Source organism: Jaculus jaculus, chromosome 13 (assembly GCF_020740685.1).
Source record: "Jaculus jaculus isolate mJacJac1 chromosome 13, mJacJac1.mat.Y.cur, whole genome shotgun sequence".
NCBI lineage: Eukaryota > Metazoa > Chordata > Mammalia > Rodentia > Dipodidae > Jaculus > Jaculus jaculus.
The window spans coordinates 29,232,814-29,250,545 of NC_059114.1; the positions used below are offsets into that span (position 1 = coordinate 29,232,814).

Here is a 17,732-nt window from a genome sequence, read left to right on the forward strand (position 1 = left end):
GTGGATTCTGGAGCATCAAACCTGGGTCCCACATGGGAGACCTGGCAAAAAAAAAGCATGAAAAGAAAGTTCAAGGAGCTCTTGCCATGTGGGGAGCTGGAGGGGATAAAGAACCCATGTGGAGAGTCCTCTCCTAGGCTGGAAGTTCTCAAGTGATCACAGAGCCAGCCCTCTCCTTGCAAAGGTATTTATAACCTTTTAATGGAGGTGGGCTCACTTCTGGCTCAGGTGAACCAGAGGGACAGCTGGTTGGTTAGGGCTAGCGGGTGTCTCAGGAAGAGGTTAGCACTGGCACCAAGTTTTGGGAGCTGAACTTGACCAACCACAATATTTAAATCCTATAGAAGGCTTCCCTCCCAGGAGGGGTCCTGATTGTTTGTGGAAAAACAGGTTGCTAGGAAACTAGACAAAAGAAAAAGTCAGCTTGTGCCTTTTACCTTCAGGGGTCCAGTCACCCGAACTCTACCTCCCTCTCAGTTTCATTCTAGCACATGCTGACTTGAAGCTCATTCTAGCCCAGATTGTCCTCAAGCTGGAGATCCTCCGACCTCAGCCTCCCAGGTGCTGAGATTATAGGCATGAGCCACCACACTGGGTCACCTCACTTTTTTTTTTTTTTTTTTTTTTTTGGTCTTTTGAGGTAGAGTCTCACTCTAGCCCAGGCTGACCTGGAATTTACTCTGTATTCTCAGGGTGGCCTTGAACTCACAGTGATTCTCCTACCTCTGCCTCCGGAGTGCTGGGATTAAAGGCGTGACCACCATGCCTGGCTTGACTGTTTCTTTAGATTAGCATGTCCTCTAAAGTGAGGGAGAATGTGATAAACAAGTAAAATTCCATTTTTTAAATCTTTTAGTTAATGCTTTAAAAATAATTCAGAATCTTGAACAAGAACTGAAACCTTAGGCATAAATGCTTCTCAGGTTGTTGGAGCAGTTTCAAGCCAAGTTGGCTGGTTTAATTTTTTTTTTTTTTTTTTTGGTAAGGTTTCACTCTAGCCCGTGCTGCCCTGGGATTCACTGTGTAGTCTCATGGTGGCCTTGAACTCATGGCGATCCTAATACGTCTGCCTCCCGAGTGATGGTATTAAAGGCATGCGCCACCATGCCAGGCTTAATTTTTGAGAGAGCCCAGTACAGTGCTTAATGCACTAGGGATAAAATTCTCCTAAATGCTTGTCAATACGAATGATTACTATAATTTTTTCATTATTATAGAAGTGGCATATGGCCACTACTATTGAGAATAAGATTTTTTTTCTTTGTTTTTTTTGAGGTACAGTCTCATTCTAGCCCAAGCAGACCTGGAATTCATTGTGTAGAGAATAAGATATTGATGACTTCAGACTCTGGTTACTATTTAATCGGCTTTGCATAAATTAAGCATAATTTTTGTTTTGTTTTGATTTTTATTTTTTTGAGGTAGGGTCTCACTCTAGCTCAGGCTGACATAGAATTCACTATGGAGTCTCAGGGTGGCCTTGAGCTCACGGTGATCCTCGTACCTCTGCCTCCCAAGTGCTGGGATTAAAGGTGTGTGCCACCACGCCTAGCATAAATTAGGCATAATTTTATTAAAATTTTTTACTTTTTTTAGTTTTTTTTTTATTATTGACAAATTCCAGTAAACCATAATTGCCTCCCCCCCTCACTTTACCTTTCACAACTCCACTGTCCATCCTCTCCCCATGTCAATCAGTCTCTCTCTTATTTTGAGGTCGTCATCTTTTCCTCCTATTATACTGGTCTTTTTTTCCCCCGAGGTAGGGTTTCACTCTAGCCCAGGCCAACCTGTAATTCACTATGTAGTCTCAGGGTGGCCTTAAACTCACCGTGACCCTCCTCCCTCTGCCTCCTGAGTGCTGGGATTAAAGGCGTGTGCCACCATGCCTGGCTATTATACTGGTCTTGTATAGACAGTGCCAGGCCCTGTGAGGTCATGGATATCCAGGCCATTTTGTATCTGGAAGAGTGCATTGTAAGGAGTCCTACCCTTCCTTTGGCTCTTACATTCTTTCCACCACCTATTCTGCAATGGGCCTTGAGTCTTGGAAGTGTGATAGAGATGTTTCAGTGCTGAGCACTCTTCTGTCACTCCTCAGCACCATGGTACCTTTAGAGTCATCCCAAGATCACTGCCATCTGAAAAGAGAAGATTCTGTAACCAAAATTGAGAGTAGCATTAATATATGGGTATGAACATTAAGAGAAGTGCTTACTGGGCAGTTTGGTGAGCATAGTATATACTTTTAGCCAGACCCCATCAGATGTTACACCCCTAGGGTTCATGACTACCCCTGTTGTAGGTTTTTAGTATCAGGCATGTATTCCCTCCCACGGAGCAGGCCTCCAGTCCAATTAGTGAGCAGTTGGTTTTCCCCATAACAAACATGCCACTATTGCACCCATTGGCTCGTACCACCTGGCTGGCCAAATTTAAGGCTTGCAGTGTCTACTGTATCTTCACTGGTGATTTCTCTCTCCCCCATTGAACTGCATGCAGCATAGTTTTATCCAGCTTTCTGTCAGTTGGTCTGCAGGGAGGAGGTTTTCAGCTCAGTTCCAGTAGGATTTCTCAGCGACCTTGCAGCCCAAGTATGTGGAGTCTTCAACAATAGGGTTTTACCATCTATTCCTGGTGGGAAACCAAGGACTTTGGCAATGACCTGTAATATTTTGGGGGCATCAGGGACCTCCCTGGAAAGTATTCCATCCCTGGCACTGAAAATTTACTAGCAACTATCTATGGTTTCTAGATGTGCCATTGTCCAAAAAAGTAGCTTTTCATATGATTTATTCATGCCTTCTTAGATTTTGGTTAACCCTTCCCCCACCATTCCTTTACTCAATCTCTTCCCTGACCTCACTTAGGCCTAGTTATCTGTTCACACACACACACACACACGTCTCACACACATCTCAGGGTGGCCTTGAACTCACAGCGATCCTCCTACCTTGGCCTTCCGAGTGCTGAGAGCAAAGATGTGTACCACCACACCTGGCCTAAAATAATTTTTTTTGTTTAGTTTTATTTACTTATTTTTTTTGTTTAAAAGTTTTTTTTGTTTTTATTTATTTATTTATTTAAGAGCAACAGACAGAGAGAGGAATAGGCAGAGAGAGAGAGAGAGAAAGAATGGGTGCACCAGTGCCTCCAGCCACTGCAAATGAACTCCAGATGCATGTGCCCCCTTGTGCATCTGGCTATTGTGGGTCCTGGGAAATCAAGCTCGAACCGGGGTCCTTAGGCTTCACAGGCAAGTGCTTAACCATTAAGCCATCTCTCCAGCCCTTATTTAATTATTTGAGAGCAACAGATGGAGAAAGAGGCAGATAGAACGAATGAGCGCTCCAGGGCCTCCAGCCACTGTAAACAAACCCCAGACATGTGCACCCCCTTGTGCATCTGGCTAAGGTGGGTCCTGAGGAATCGAGCCTCAAACTGAGGTTCTTAGGCTTCATAGGCAAGCACTTAACCGCTAAGCCAACTTTCCAGCCCCTAACAAATTTTTTTGATGAAGCTGAGCATGGTGGCTGAGTATGGTGGTGCTCGCTTTTAATCCCAGCTCTCGGAGGCAGAGGTAGGATCGCTGTGAGTTTGAGGCCACCCTGAGACTACAAAGTGAATTCCAGGTCAGCCTGGACTAGAGTGAGACCCTACCTCGAGAAACCACAAAATTTTTATGATGAAATAGATAAAAATAAATTTATTTTTAAGTTTTAGAAATTAAAAAAAATTTTTTCTTCCTTTTTTCAGCTCAACCAGAATGTAAGTTCTTTTCAAAGAAAATTTGTTGGTGAGGTAAAGAGGTGTGAAGAACTAGAACGAATACTGGGTGAGTTATTTCTAGTTTTAATGATCTAAACAATTACTTTTATATAAACATTTCTTATTAGAAAATATGAGTTAGATGGAAAAGAGTTATGTATTCTCACCATCAGAAATAATAATTATTATGTAGGTGCAGGCTAAATTTCCTATGCTGTATTCATCTATAAAATGAGGATTTACGCTGGGCATGGTGGTGCACACCTTTAATCCCAGCACTTGGGAGATAGAGGTAGGAGGTTTGCTGTGAGTTCACGGCCACCCTCCTGAGACTACATAGTGAATTCCAGGTCAGCTTGAGCTAGAGTGAGACCCTACCTCAGGAAACCAAAAAAAAAAAAAAAAAAAAAAAAGAGGATTTATATTATGGTGTGATCACTTGTCATCCCTGTCTCTAACTTAATAGTACTGACTATGTAACATCTTTTCTTGTGTATAAACTTGGGCTTATCAGTTTTGATGGCTGCTTAGTATTTCATTGTATTAATATGCCTTAGTTTATTGAGCCAATCCTGTTATAATTTTTGTAATATTTTATTTTATTTATGAGAAAGAGAGAATGAGTGTGCCAGGGTCTGCAGCCACTGAAAACGAACTCCAGATGCATGCCCCACCTTGTGCATCTGGCTTATGTCGGTCCTGGGGAATGGAACCTGGGTCCTTTAGCTTCGCAGGCAAGCACCTTAACTGCTGAGCCATCTCTCCAGCCTTTTGCATAGTTTTTATTTTTATTTATTTATTTAGTTTTGGTTTCTCAAGGTAGGGTTCACCTTAGCCCAGGCTGACTTGAAATTCACTACATAGTCTAGATGGTATTGAATTCATGGCAGTCCTCCTACCTCTGCCTCCCTAGTGCTGGGATTAAAGGTGTGCACTACTATACCTGGTCTTATTTTTTCTTTTAAATATTTTTATTTATTTATCAGAGAAAGAGAGAGGGAAAGAGGCAGGTAGAGAGGAAAAGACATAATGGGTGTGCCAGGGCATCCAGCCACTGCATATGAACTCCAAACGTGGGTGCCATCTTGTGCATCTGGTTTACATGGGTCCTTTGGCTTTGTAGGCAAGTGCCTTAACAGCTAGGCCATCTCTCCAGCAGTTTTTATAGCTTAAAAACATTGCTTATAAGCTGGGTGTAGTGACACAGGCCTTTAATCCCAGCACTCGAGAGGCAGAGGTAAAAGGATCACTGTGACTTCAAGGCTACCTTGATAATACAGAGTGAATTCCCTGTCAGCCTGAGTTAGAGTGAGATCCTACCTTGAAAAACCAAAATAAATAAATAAATAAAAAACTTTATATATGTTATCCAATTTAAAATTATGTCAAGGAATAGGAAAACAGAAAATGGCAGCTAGGTTGTTTGTTAATACTGTATTTTCTTAGGGCTTTCTTTTTTCTTTTTCTCAATTAAAAAAAAATTTTATTGACATTTTCCATGATTATAAAAAAATATCCCATGGTAATGTAATACCCTCCCCCCCATTTTCCCCTTTGAAATTCCATTCTCCGTCATCTCCCCTCCCCATCTCAATCAGTCTCTATTTTGATGTCATGATCTTTTCCTCCTCTTATGATGGTCTTATGTCAGGTCCTATGAGGTCATGGATATTCAGGCCATTTTATGTCTGGAGGGAGCACTTTGTAAGGAGTCCTACCCTTCCTTTGGCTCTTACATTCTTTCTGCCACCTTTCCCGCATTAGACTCTGAGCCTTGGAAGATGTGATCAAGATGTTACTTAGTACTCCAGTCATTTCTTTCCACCACTGTGATACTTTCTGAGTCATCCCAAGGTCACTGGCATCTGAAAAGAGAAGATTCTCTACCCAAAGTGAGAGTAGCGTTAATATAAGGGTATAAATATTAGGAGAAGTGCTTACTGGGCAGTTTGATAAGCATAGCATATACATTTTTCCAGACATCAGCAGATGTTATTTATTTTATTTATTTATTTATTTATTTATTATTTATTTATTTATAATATAAATAAATAATAATTTATTTATTATTTATTTAGGGCTCATGACTACTCGTTTTAAGTTTTCGGTATCAGGGATGTATTCCCTCCCATGGAGTGGACCTCCATCCAATTGGAGGGTAGTTGGTTTCCACCATGACAGATGTGCCACTATTGCACCCGTTAGCTCATTTGGGCTGGCTGGCCAATTATAAGGCTTGCAGTGTCCTCTGTTGAGTATCTTCACTGATGGTATCTCTTTCTGCCACTGAACTACATGTAGAATGGCTTCTTCCAGCTTTCTGTCAGCTGGTCTACATGGAGGAGGTTATTAGCTCAGTTCTAGCAGGATTTCTCAATGGCCTTGCATCTCAGGGCTTTCTTTATGACTGAGGTAGTTCAGTGTTATCTGGTTAGCTATTAAAAGTTGGCAGTGGGCTGGGGAGAGGGTCTCCAGAATCCATGGAAAACTAGATGCAAGTAGTGCAGTAATCCCAATTACCTAAAGCACTGGGAGGTGGAATTAGCGGAATCCCAAAGCTCACAGGCCAGCAAGTCTGGCATTTGAGACAACAAAAATGAGAGAGACCTGTCTCAAGGTAGAAGGCAAGGAGTGACACTCTGAGTTGTCCTTTGACCTCCACATTTGTGTGCCCATACACAGATACAAAAATATACACCAAAATAAAACTATAGCCGCAGACTTTTTTTTTTAATCTCTGAAATCTGTAAGATCTTAATCTGAAGTAGTCTGGGGGAAAGTCGGAGTTTTGGATGATTGCTAGTCATTACTCCTGATTACTTAATTATTTATTAGAGAGGAAGACAGAGGCAGACAGAGTGAGTAGGAGCATACCAGGGCCTCCTACCACTGCAAATGAACTCACCATTCAGCCATTCTCTCTGGCCCCTTTTTTATTTTAGCTAATTTTTTTGTTTTGTTTTTTGAGGTAGGGTCTCACTCCAGCCCAGGCTGACCTGGAATTAAGACTCAGGCTGGTCTCAAACTCACAGTGATCCTCCTACCTCAGTCTCCCATGTGCTGGATGAAAGGCTTGTACCAGCATGCTCTACTTTTAATTTCTTTCTTTTTTTAAAAAAATGTTATATTTATTTATTTGAGAGAGAGAGAGAGAGAGAGAGAGAGAGAGAGAGAATGAATGAGTGTGCCAGGGTCTTCAGCCACTGCAAATGAATTCCAGATGCATGCACCACCATGTGCATCTGGCTTACATGGGTCCTGGGGAATTGAACGTGGGTCCTTTGTTTTCGCAGCAAGTTCCTTAACTGCTAAGCCATCTCTCCAGCACTTAATTTCTTTCTTTTTTTTTTTTTTTTTGAGGCAGGGTCTCACTCTAGCTCAGGCTGACTCGGAATTCACTATGTAGTCTCAGTGTGCCCTCGAACTCTCAATGATCCGCCTACTTCTGCCTTCCAAGTGCTGGGATTAAAGTAATTTCTTTTTAAAATATATTTATATTTTAAATTTTATTTTTTACCCTACCTCTAAAAACTTTAAAAAAAAATTTCAGGCTTTTTATTTTAAAGAGACTCTCAGGTAGGCATGATGGTACATGCCTTTAATCCCAGCACTCTAGAGGCAGAGGTAGGAGGATTACCGTGAGTGTAAGACTAGCCTGGGACTGTAGAGTGAGTTCCAGGTCAGCCTGGGCTAGAGTGGAACTCTACCTTGAAAAAGGAAACAAATAAGAAGAGCTCTCAAGGAAATTTGGGCTTAAATAGGTTTATGCAATTTGCATCTGTTTCTAGAAACTGGTTTTTAATTTTAATTTTTAAAATTTTATTTATTTATTTATTTATTTAGTTTTTTGAGGTAGGGTCTCACTCTAGCCCAGGCTGACCTGGAATTTGCTATGTCATCTCAGGATGGCCTCGAACTCACAGTGATCCTCCTACCTCTGCCTCCCACGTGCTGGGATTAAAAGTATGTGCCACCATGTCCGGCTTAAAATTTCATTTTTAAAAATATTTATTTATTTGAGAGAATGAGAAAGAGCGAGAGAGAGAGAGAGGGAGAAGGAGGGAGGAGAGAGAGAGAGAAAGAATGAGTGCACCAGGGCCTCTAGCCACTGCAAACAAACACTAGATGTAAGTACTGGGGAATTGAATCTGTGTCCTTAAGCTTCACAGGTAAGGTCCTACCCAAATTTTATTTATTTATTTGTTAGAGGGAGAGAAAGAGGCAGATAGAGAATGGGCATGCTAAGCCCTCCAGCCACTGCAAATGAACTCCAGGTGCACGTGCCACCTATGCATCTGGCTTATATAGGGACCGAGGAATTGAACCTGGGTCTTTAGGCTTTACAGGCAAGCACCTTTTACCACTAAGCCTTCTTTCTAGTCCTGGCACACATCACTAAGCCATTTCTCCAGCCCCTTTTATTTTTATTTTTAAAAATATTTTTATGGGGTCTGGAGAGATTGCTTAGCAGTAAAGGCTCTTGCCTACAATAAATATTTAAAGACCTGGGTTTGATTCCCTAATACCCACATAAAGCCAGATACACAAGTGGTGCATGCATCTGGAGTTTGCAGAGGCTAGAGACTCTGGTGTGTTTATTCTGTCTCTCGCTCTCTGCTTGCAAATAAATGAAATATTTAAAAAGTCCTGGGCTGGAGAGATGGCTTAGTGGTTAAGGCGCTTGCCTGCAAAGCCAAAGGACCTTGGTTTGATTCCTCGACCCATGTAAGCCAGATGCACAAAGTGCCGCATGTGTCTGGAGTTCATTTGCAGTGGCTAGAGGCCCTGATGTCCCCATCCTCTCTCTCTCTGTTTGCATCTTTCTCTCTCTCAAATAAATAAATAAAAATGCAATATTAAAAAAGATTTTATAGCTGGGCATGGTGGCTCATACTTTCAATTTCAGCAAAAAAAATCTTTGGTTATTTTGAAAAATCAAAAAAAAAAAAAAGTATTTATTTGAGAGTGAGAGGATATGGACTTGCCAGGCCTCTTGTTGATGCCAGTGAAATTCTAGGTGCTGTGTCACTTGGTGTCGTCAGGCTTTTTGTGGGTCCTGGGGAACTGACCCAGGCCAGCAGGCTTTGCAAGCAAATTCCTTTGCTGCTGAGCCATCTCTCTAGTCCCAACTCAGGATTTTAGAAAACAGCTGGGGGAATTTGAGCCAATGTTTATTTAGATTATTCCTTGTTTCACTGTGTGCTAGTTTCCCAGGCAGCATTATTTTGAAGATTTTTGGAAGAAAGATGCACAAAGTGACCTGCAAGTCAGTTAGAACAAGCAAGAATTTTGTACATTTAGAAAGTTGGAATTGGAAATGACAGAGTATAGTAAATTTTTGTATCTGATTGTATGCCTTATTTTCACAGTGTATCTGGTACAGGAAATTACCAGAGCTGATATTCCCCTGCCTGAGGGAGAGGCCAGTCCTCCTGCACCACCTCTTAAGCAGGTTCTGGAGATGCAGGTAACTTGTTCCTGAAGAAGTTTTTTAGCTTCAATCTTGGGGTTGTCTGGTTACTACTTCATAGTGCCTAATGGTTTTCTGCTTTTCCTCCCAAAAAATGTGGCCTGAAAATTAAAGAACAGTATTACTTCTACCATGGCTGGTGTGTCATAGGGATGGTTGCTGCTGAGCAGAGGCTCAGGGGAATTAGGTCATATGTTCTGTCATGTCTTTCAGGAAGTGCATTTTGAGATTTTGCATTCCTTAGCAAACCTGTATCAGTAATTGGAGCTTCAGTGGGCCTTATGGTTTTCCCAAATCCACCCTTTCCAAACTGGTGCTGAGAAACCCATGAAGGAACTAGGCTATTCTAGGTGGGCAGCAAATAGGATAATGCTTCCATCTTGGGTTGAGTACTTCCTGTGTTGGGGATGAAGTATGTCACTTCTTTTCCTATGAGAACACTCAACTGGAGTCTGTCAACATCTCCCCTGTGAGATTCATTGGGGTTACAGGCTGTTCATGGTACAGGTCACTCTGAGAAGTAGGCAGCCTCTTCATCACTCTTTTAGAACAGTAACCCTGTGTTACCAAGGCTATTCTGTTAACCTGCTGCTCTGTGTATCTTGGAGAAGTTTATCAACTATTTGGTATCTGAATGGACTCCAGAGCATGCCATGCCCCTCTGAGTAGAAGATTCAGCCCATTAGATGGGTTAGTTATTACAATATATACAAATTGTTTGGATGAGGCAGAGAACAATGATTAGTATGGTTCTGTTAAGTGATTTGTTTGCATATGAGGTTTTTTTAAAAAATTATTTATTTGAGAGTGGCAGATAGAGAATGGTCATGCTAGGGCCTCCACCCACTGCGAACGAACTCCAGATGCATGTGCCACCTTTTGTGCATCTGGCTTACGTGGATCCTTTGGCTTTGTAGGCGAGCACCATAACTGCTAAGCCATCCCTCCAGCCCTGCATGAGTTTTTATTGGCTTAGTGATTTGTCTCACAATATCTGTCTCTTGCTTTAATACCTAAGTGATGAGAAGGTTGCTTGGTTTATAGCTAGTAAAGATTTCTTCCCCAAGAATACTTTGTCCTGCCAGCTGTAGCGGCGCACGCCTTTAGTCCTAGCACTTGGGAAGCACAGTTAGGAGGGTCCTGCTAAGTTCAAGGACAGCCTGGGACTAGAGAGTGAGTTCCAGGTCAGCCTGGGATAGAGTGAGAACTTACCGTAGGGGGGAAAAATTGAATGCTTTGTCCTCTTAATTATTAAGTGCAAATGAATGGGGACTTAAGTTAGAAACTAGGAAGTTGTGTTTAGAAAACATGACCTAGGAAGCTGGGCCATAGGAAGCTTGGCATGGTGGTGGCGCATGCCTTTAACCCCAGCACTCAGGAGGCAGAGGTAGTAGGATCACCATGGGTTCAAAGCCACCCTGAGACTACTTAGTGAATTCCAGGTCAACCTGAGCTAGAGTGAAGCCCTACCTTGAAAAACCAAAAGAAAAAAAAAAAGCTAGGTCATCTTTTTATTTTTGATTTTTTTTTAATTTTTATTTATTTATTTGAGAGCGACAGACACAGAGAGAAAGACAGATAGAGGCAGAGAGAGAGAATGGGCGCGCCAGGGCTTCCAGCCTCTGCAAATGAACTCCAGACGCGTGTGCCCCCTTGTGCATCTGGCTGACGTGGGACCTGGGGAACCGAGCCTCGAACCGGGGTCCTTAGGCTTCACAGGCAAGCGCTTAACCGCTAAGCCATCTCTCCAGCCCTATTTTTGATTTTTTTAATTTTTATTTTGTCATGGTAGGTTTTATAGTAGCTCAGGCTGACCTGGAATTCACTATGTAGTCTCAGGGTAGCTTCGAACCTGTGGTGATCCTCTTACATCTGCTCCCCGCCCCCCAATTACTGTGATTAAAGGTATGCGCTGCCATGCCTGGCCATTTTTTTCTCTTTTTTTTTCCTTTGTGAGATAGGATCTCACTCTAGTCAGTGCTGACCTGGCACTTACTCTGTAGTCTCAGGCTGGCCTCGAACTCACAGAAATCCTCCTACCTCTGCCTCTGGAGTGCTGGGATTAAAGGCTTTTGCCACCATGCCCAGCTGGTGTCTCTTTCTGAGGTAGGGTCTCACTATAATCTAGGCCAATCTGAATCTCACTCTGTAGCCCAGGCTGGCCTTGAGTTCTGGGAGATCCTCCTACCTTAGCCTGCTCAGTGCTAGGATTAAAAATATATACCACTTCACCTTGCTGTAAGCCATGCCCTTCGTGACAATTATTTTATTGTAGGAGCAGTTACAGAAGCTTGAGGTAGAGCTGAGAGAAGTCACCAAGAACAAGGAGAAACTGAGGAAAAACCTACTGGAACTGACTGAGTACACTCACATGCTAAGGGTGACGAAAACCTTTGTTAGACGAAACGTTGAGGTATGGGACATTTTGGGAGAGGCAAACACTGGAAAACCAAGTTCCCACAAGGCTGTGGGGTTTATTATCCATTCATTTAGATATGTTGCTTTGTTGAATTTTGGTTTGAGATAGTGTCTAGGCAGGCCTTGAATTCTTCAGCAATCTTCCTGCCTCAGCCTTTTGAGTGCTGTAATCATAGATATAAGCCACCACACTTGTCTTAGATAGGTTCTTTTAGCTTTACTTTTCATTTGGGTTATATTGTGTTGTAAAAAGCTTTCCAAGTCTTTTCCTGGGTTGGTGGTTTTAGCAGTAATGATATGTCTTTTCTTGTAGAATACTAGTTTTCAATTGAGGAAAATGATTTAGGATCATTGTGGAAAGTTGAAAAGTATAAGCCAACTTATAAAATGTATTTTTTTCAAATTACTTAAGAGTAAAGAAAATAGCTGGGTGTAGTGGCGCACACCTTTAATCCCAGCACTCAGGAGGCAGAAGTAGGAGGATCACTGTGAGTTTGAGCCTACCGTGAGACTACATAGTGAATTCCAGGTCATCCTGAGCTAGAGTGAAACCCTACTTCAAAAAAATAAAAAAATAATAAAACGAGTAAAGGAAGTAAGATTCTTTCATTTAGCCGGGCATGGTGGCTCATGCCTTTAATCCTAAGCACTTGGGAGGCAGAGATAGAAGGATCATTGTGAGTTCAAGGTCAGTCTAAGAATACAGAGTGAATTTCAGGTCAGCCTGGGCTAGAGTGAGACCCTCGTGGGGTGGGGGGAGTCCATGTTGTAGGTTGGCTTGAGCATCCTGATCCCAGATGTTTGTGATTAGAATGTTTGAGACCTTGGAGGTTTGAAACTCTCCAGTGTTTGCTCAGAACAATTTAGCTTCAGGCTTTTTCATTACAGCTGCTCAGCCTGTGCCATGCTGAGCCGAGTATAGAAGGAAGTCTATCCCTTCTGAATTTAGTGTCACTTGATCTAGTTGTGACCTCTGATAAAATCATTTAGTTTTTAATTAAGACAAGAGCTACTTCATAACTATTTTTGTATGTAAATGTCTTTAAGTGGGCCTGCCTGAGGAGAGGCACCATCTTGTTCTTATCAGGGCCAAGCCCCACACTTCAGCCTCAGTTACTGTGGGCCTGCACCTTGCTCTTATCAGTGAGTAAGGTCCTCAATAAACTACTCTGGAAATAGTGTGAGGGATAGTGTCACTTTTAATGAAAAACACTTGATTTTATGTCACTTTCTAGTTTGAACCGACATATGAAGAATTTCCCACCTTAGAAAATGATTCTTTGTTGGACTACAGCTGTATGCAGAGACTGGGAGCAAAACTGGGGTAGGTGACAGTGACTGGGACATTAGGCCCTTCTGTAAAAAGAAAGAAGGCAAGTGCTGTAGAGGATGAATGGGTGCATTGTAAAGAGTATGACTGAGTGGATGTGAATATTGAAGAAAGCCCTATACCCCTGTGCTTACTGAGCTGAATGACTCAGCTGCATTGGCCCTGTAGCCAGATACTGTGGGAATTTCTTCTTTGGCGTATTGAATTAGAAAGAAGTAACATTTAAGTAAATCATCTAGTGTTAACTCTTATAAGCCTGAAATAATTGGTCATTGAAACATTGAGTTCTATTTGGTGGAGGCATGCAGACCCAAGTGAGTTGGTTGTTATAATTAGTTATGCTCTCAGACTCGCCTTCTGCTGTCCATTCTTTGCCTTTTGTTTTTTAATTTCTTCTTTCTTTCTCCCTTCCCCCCACCAGGTGAAGTCTCACTTTAACCCAGGCTGACCTGGCACTCACTCTGTAGTCCCAGGCTGGCCTCAAACTCAGTGATCCTCCTACCTCTGCCTTCTGAGTGCTGGGATTAAAGGTGTGAGCTACCAGCCCTGGCTGCCTTTTGTTTTTATTTATTTATTTATTTTTAGAGAGAGAGGGAGAGAATTGGTGTGTCAGGGCCTCTAGCCACTGCAGTTGAACTCCAGACATGTGTGCCACCTTATGTGCGTGGTTCATCTTGTACGTCTGTCTTATATGGCTTCTGGGGAGTAAAAGCTGGATCCTTAGGCTTCGTAGGCAAGTGCCTTAACTGCTAAGCCATCTCTCTAGCCCTGCCTTTTCTCTTTAGTGTGTATGTGAGGATGCATATTAGTGTGTGTGAATGTTGCTTTCCCCACCACGTAAGTGGAGGTCAGAATGACTGTGGGTGTTGGGTAGCCGCAAAGATCTCCAGACACATGTGCTACCTTGTGCATCTGGTTTACATGGGTCCTGGGGATTCAAACCTGGATGCAGTGACCCTGAGTTGATAGAGCACTCCCAGCTACCTGGTGAACACGCAAACACATTCTTCCTGAGGAATATTCTTAAAACCTCACTTGCTGCCTCAGATAAGGAACTGAGGAACAAAAGTTCATTTTTGTAAAAAGTCACAGCTGGAGGGCTGGAGAAATGGCTTAGCAATTAAGCGCTTGCCGGTGAAGCCTAAGGACCCCAGTTCGAGGCTCAATTCCCCAGGAACCATGTTAGCCAGATGCACAAGGGGGCACACACATCTGGAGTTCGTTTGCAGTGGCTGGAGGCCCTGGCGCGCCCATTCTCTCTCCCTCTCTCTCTCTCTGCCTTTCTATCTCTGTCATTCTCAATTAAGTAAAAAATGAACAACAACAACAAAAAAAGTCATGGCTGGAGATACAGATCAGTGATGGAATGCTTACCTAGCATGTGAAAGGTCATGGGATCAATCCCCAGTACCAAAAAACAAGTAACAGGTTAGAGAGATGGCTCAGTGGTAAAGGCATTTGCCTGCAAAGCTCAAGGACCCGGGTTCAGTTCCCCGGTACCCACGTAAACCAAATGCACAGATGGTATGTGGGTTTTTATTGGTTGGCTTGCTTTTTGATTTTTGGGAGTGATGGGAGTTTCTACCACAAATCTGGCTGAGTTCCTTCCTATGGTTGTCCATTCTGAGTGAAGATTTCTCCCCCATCCAGAAACTAAACTGAAACAAACAAGTGTTCATGCAGGTTCCTTTGCAAAATGGAGTATTGTCTAGATTGCTACTCATTTAAGGTCTAGGAAATCCCAGCCATATGGGATTTAGTCCCATCTCTTCAGCTTACTGGGACCCAGTACCTGTCACCCTATTTTTCCAGAAATACAGCCCTTTCCTATCTCTCCTGCAGCTCTGTGGTGGCCATTTTGTAGCTGACAAAGACTGTCTTCATTGCCTCATAGATTTGTGTCTGGCTTGATTCACCAAGGAAAAGTAGAAGCATTTGAGAAAATGCTCTGGCGGGTATGCAAAGGGTACACCATCGTGACTTATGCAGAGCTGGATGAGTGCCTTGAAGACCCTGAGACAGTAAGTACGTGTCACAGTCACCTGTAATGTGACAGACTTTCAGCAAAGTTTGAGGTACTGTATGAAGAATGGGTTTCCTAAAGTTCATACATACTTCATGGTTTTGACTTTCCTTCCCTGAAATGCTGAGGCCTATAGCTTGGCTTTCTCTGAACAGTAGGCTCATATCTATCCACACAGGCCAGCTTGTAAAAATCTAGAAGACACTTATGCCTTAGATCAGAGTCCTATGCTTGTCCCTAAAACGTGCTCTTCCTGCCTCCTGCTGTGTTTCTGAATGGCCTTAGGGTCATCCTGGCTTTCTCTTTCCTGCTTGAGTACATCAACAGACCCACAGGGTCACCTTGGAAGCACAAAGAAGTCTGCCTGCTTCTCCTTCCCCAGCCCATCATGTTCCATTCAGGTCCCCTGCCTGGGCCCCTGCATCTGCCTTACCTTGCCTTGTATGTAGGATGATCCCTGCAAGTTCTTTTTACTCCTCTGCTTAACACAGTGGTTTCCTGTTCACATACACACCATGGGCCCTGTCACATCTCTGGCTGTTCTATCACTCTCCCTGTCTATCCCTCTAAGCTGTGCTGGCCTTCTCCCTTCTAAGTGTACCTCTGTGTGCTTCTTGTTTGCCTTCTTTCTTTTCTGCATCTGAAAGTCATCTTTTCTGGGACCCATATGAGAGACATTTATCTCTTGTTCACTGCTGTAATCTTCACATCCATAGTAGTGCCTAGAAAGTAGGCACACTGCCTATTCAGATTTAAAAAATCAGTACTGGGCTTGAATTCAGTGCTTTGTTCACGCTAGTTAGTACTGTACTACTCAGCTACACCCCGTCCTTCCTCTTCTGTTTTCTGAATTCTGCTTTGTTAAATACTTGTAATTTCTCTTGATTCCCAATAATTATTTTATTTTAAAGTCATCACAAATGCTGAATTATCAGATCCAGAGTTACTGTTTCTAGAAGAGTTTGCTACCTGTGAGCCTTGGTTCCTATTTTTGTCAGTGGCCAGTTTGTAACCTTGTGTCGTGTTTCTGCTACATCCTCATTTATTGTGGTGTTGGCCTATCCATTCAGCTCATGGCCAAGCACTCTGTCGAGTGATGAATGAGGCTCTTCTCACATGTAGTTCCCAGCAAGGTTCAGGAATGCTAGGTTACAGTTATAGTTTTCTCGGTATCTGTTTTATTTATTTATTTGTTTGTTTTTGTTTGTTTGTTTGTTTTTTGAGGTAGGGTCTCACTCTGGCTCAGGCTGACCTGGAATTCACTATGTAGTTTTAGGGTGGCCTCGAGCTCACGGCAATCCTCCTACCTCTGTCTCCCAAGTGCCGGGATTAAAGGTGTGCACCTCCCGGTGTCCCTTTTAAATGGTGATATCACCAACAAAAAGCATAAAGATGGGAAAATGTGGCAGTAATAGACTGACACTTGACTATAGTCTGAGCATGGAATCAAGAAAGGAGCACGGCCTTGGTGGGACTCAAGAGTGCTGCTCTGCAGGTTCCTGTGAGAAGTGCTGCACGGCTTGGGTCTGTCTTAGTGGCAGGTATACTTCCAATTATAGAACTTGGCATGATAGGAGTACTGTCCTCTCAATTCAATGAAAAGTCTGCAACGGAGTTTGACCTACTGAGGGTGTTGGAGGGTAGATGCCACTAAGACCTGTGCTTGTCTTTGTAGGGAGAAGTCATAAAGTGGTGTGTGTTCCTGATATCCTTTTGGGGGGAACAGATTGGCCATAAAGTTAAGAAGATTTGTGACTGGTAAGAAAAAGAAGCACTTCATTTCATAGGCTTCTTCCTTTTGTTCTCTTTTGGCTTATGTATGTATGCTTGTATGCATATGGGTGCACAAGTATGTGTGGGTACAAGTGTTGTGGAGGCCAGAGGTCAATTTTGGGTGTCTTCTTCAGTCACTGCCTAACTTTATTTTATTGGTTTTTCGAGGTAGGGTCTTGCTCTAGTTCAGGCTAACATGGAATTCACTATGTAGCCTCAGGGGTGGTCTCGAACTCACAGCAATCCTCCTACCTCAGCCTTTCAAATGCTGAGATTAAAGGTATCCACCAACATGCCTGGTGAGAGCAGTTTTTGTTTTTTGTTTGTTTGCTTGGTTTTTTAAAAAATTTAATTAATTTATTGTATTTATCCATTTTGAGAGAGAAAGTGAGGGGGGTGCAGATAGAATGGGCACACCAGGGCATCCAGCCACTGCAGACGAACTCCAGATGCATGTTCCTGCTTGTGCATCTGGCTTATGTGGGTACAGGGAAATTGTACTTGGGTACTTAGGCTTCACAGGCAAGTGTCTTAACCTCTAAGCCATCTTTCCAGCCTGAGAGCAGATTATTTTTTTTTATATTTCATTTAAATATCATCTCTCTTGCTCAGGCATTACTTGAAATAATTAAACATAGAGGCATGTTAATAATATTCCCACAGGGTGTGGTGGCGCATGTCTTTAATCCCAGCACTTGGGAGGCAGAGGTAGGATTGCTATGAGTTCAAGGCCCATATGAGGTACTACATAGTGAATTCTAGGTCAGCCTGGGCTAGAGCTTGACCGGTCTGTACCTCAGAAAAGATAAAATAATAATAATATTCCCATATAGACAGATATGTTTTGGTGCATGCCTTTAATGCACCTTCATAAAGCCAGATAGATATACAAAGGGGCATACACATCTAGAGTTCATTTGCAGTGGCAAGAGACCCTGGCATGCCTGTTC

The 17,732-nt window shown here is 42.7% G+C and overlaps 1 protein-coding gene across 2 annotated transcripts in view; it reads left to right on the plus strand.

Moving 5' to 3' along the window:
• Positions 1 to 17,732, plus strand: part of Atp6v0a2 (ATPase H+ transporting V0 subunit a2) — a 47,003-nt gene that overhangs the window by 2,352 nt on the left and 26,919 nt on the right. For both annotated transcript variants that reach the window (XM_004668495.2, XM_045132495.1), the window contains exons 2-7: positions 3,757 to 3,835; positions 9,138 to 9,235; positions 11,514 to 11,651; positions 12,892 to 12,980; positions 14,881 to 15,007; positions 16,685 to 16,767. In XM_004668495.2, the coding sequence (XP_004668552.1) occupies positions 3,757 to 3,835; positions 9,138 to 9,235; positions 11,514 to 11,651; positions 12,892 to 12,980; positions 14,881 to 15,007; positions 16,685 to 16,767 (614 nt within the window). The remainder of the gene's footprint in view (positions 1 to 3,756; positions 3,836 to 9,137; positions 9,236 to 11,513; positions 11,652 to 12,891; positions 12,981 to 14,880; positions 15,008 to 16,684; positions 16,768 to 17,732) is intronic.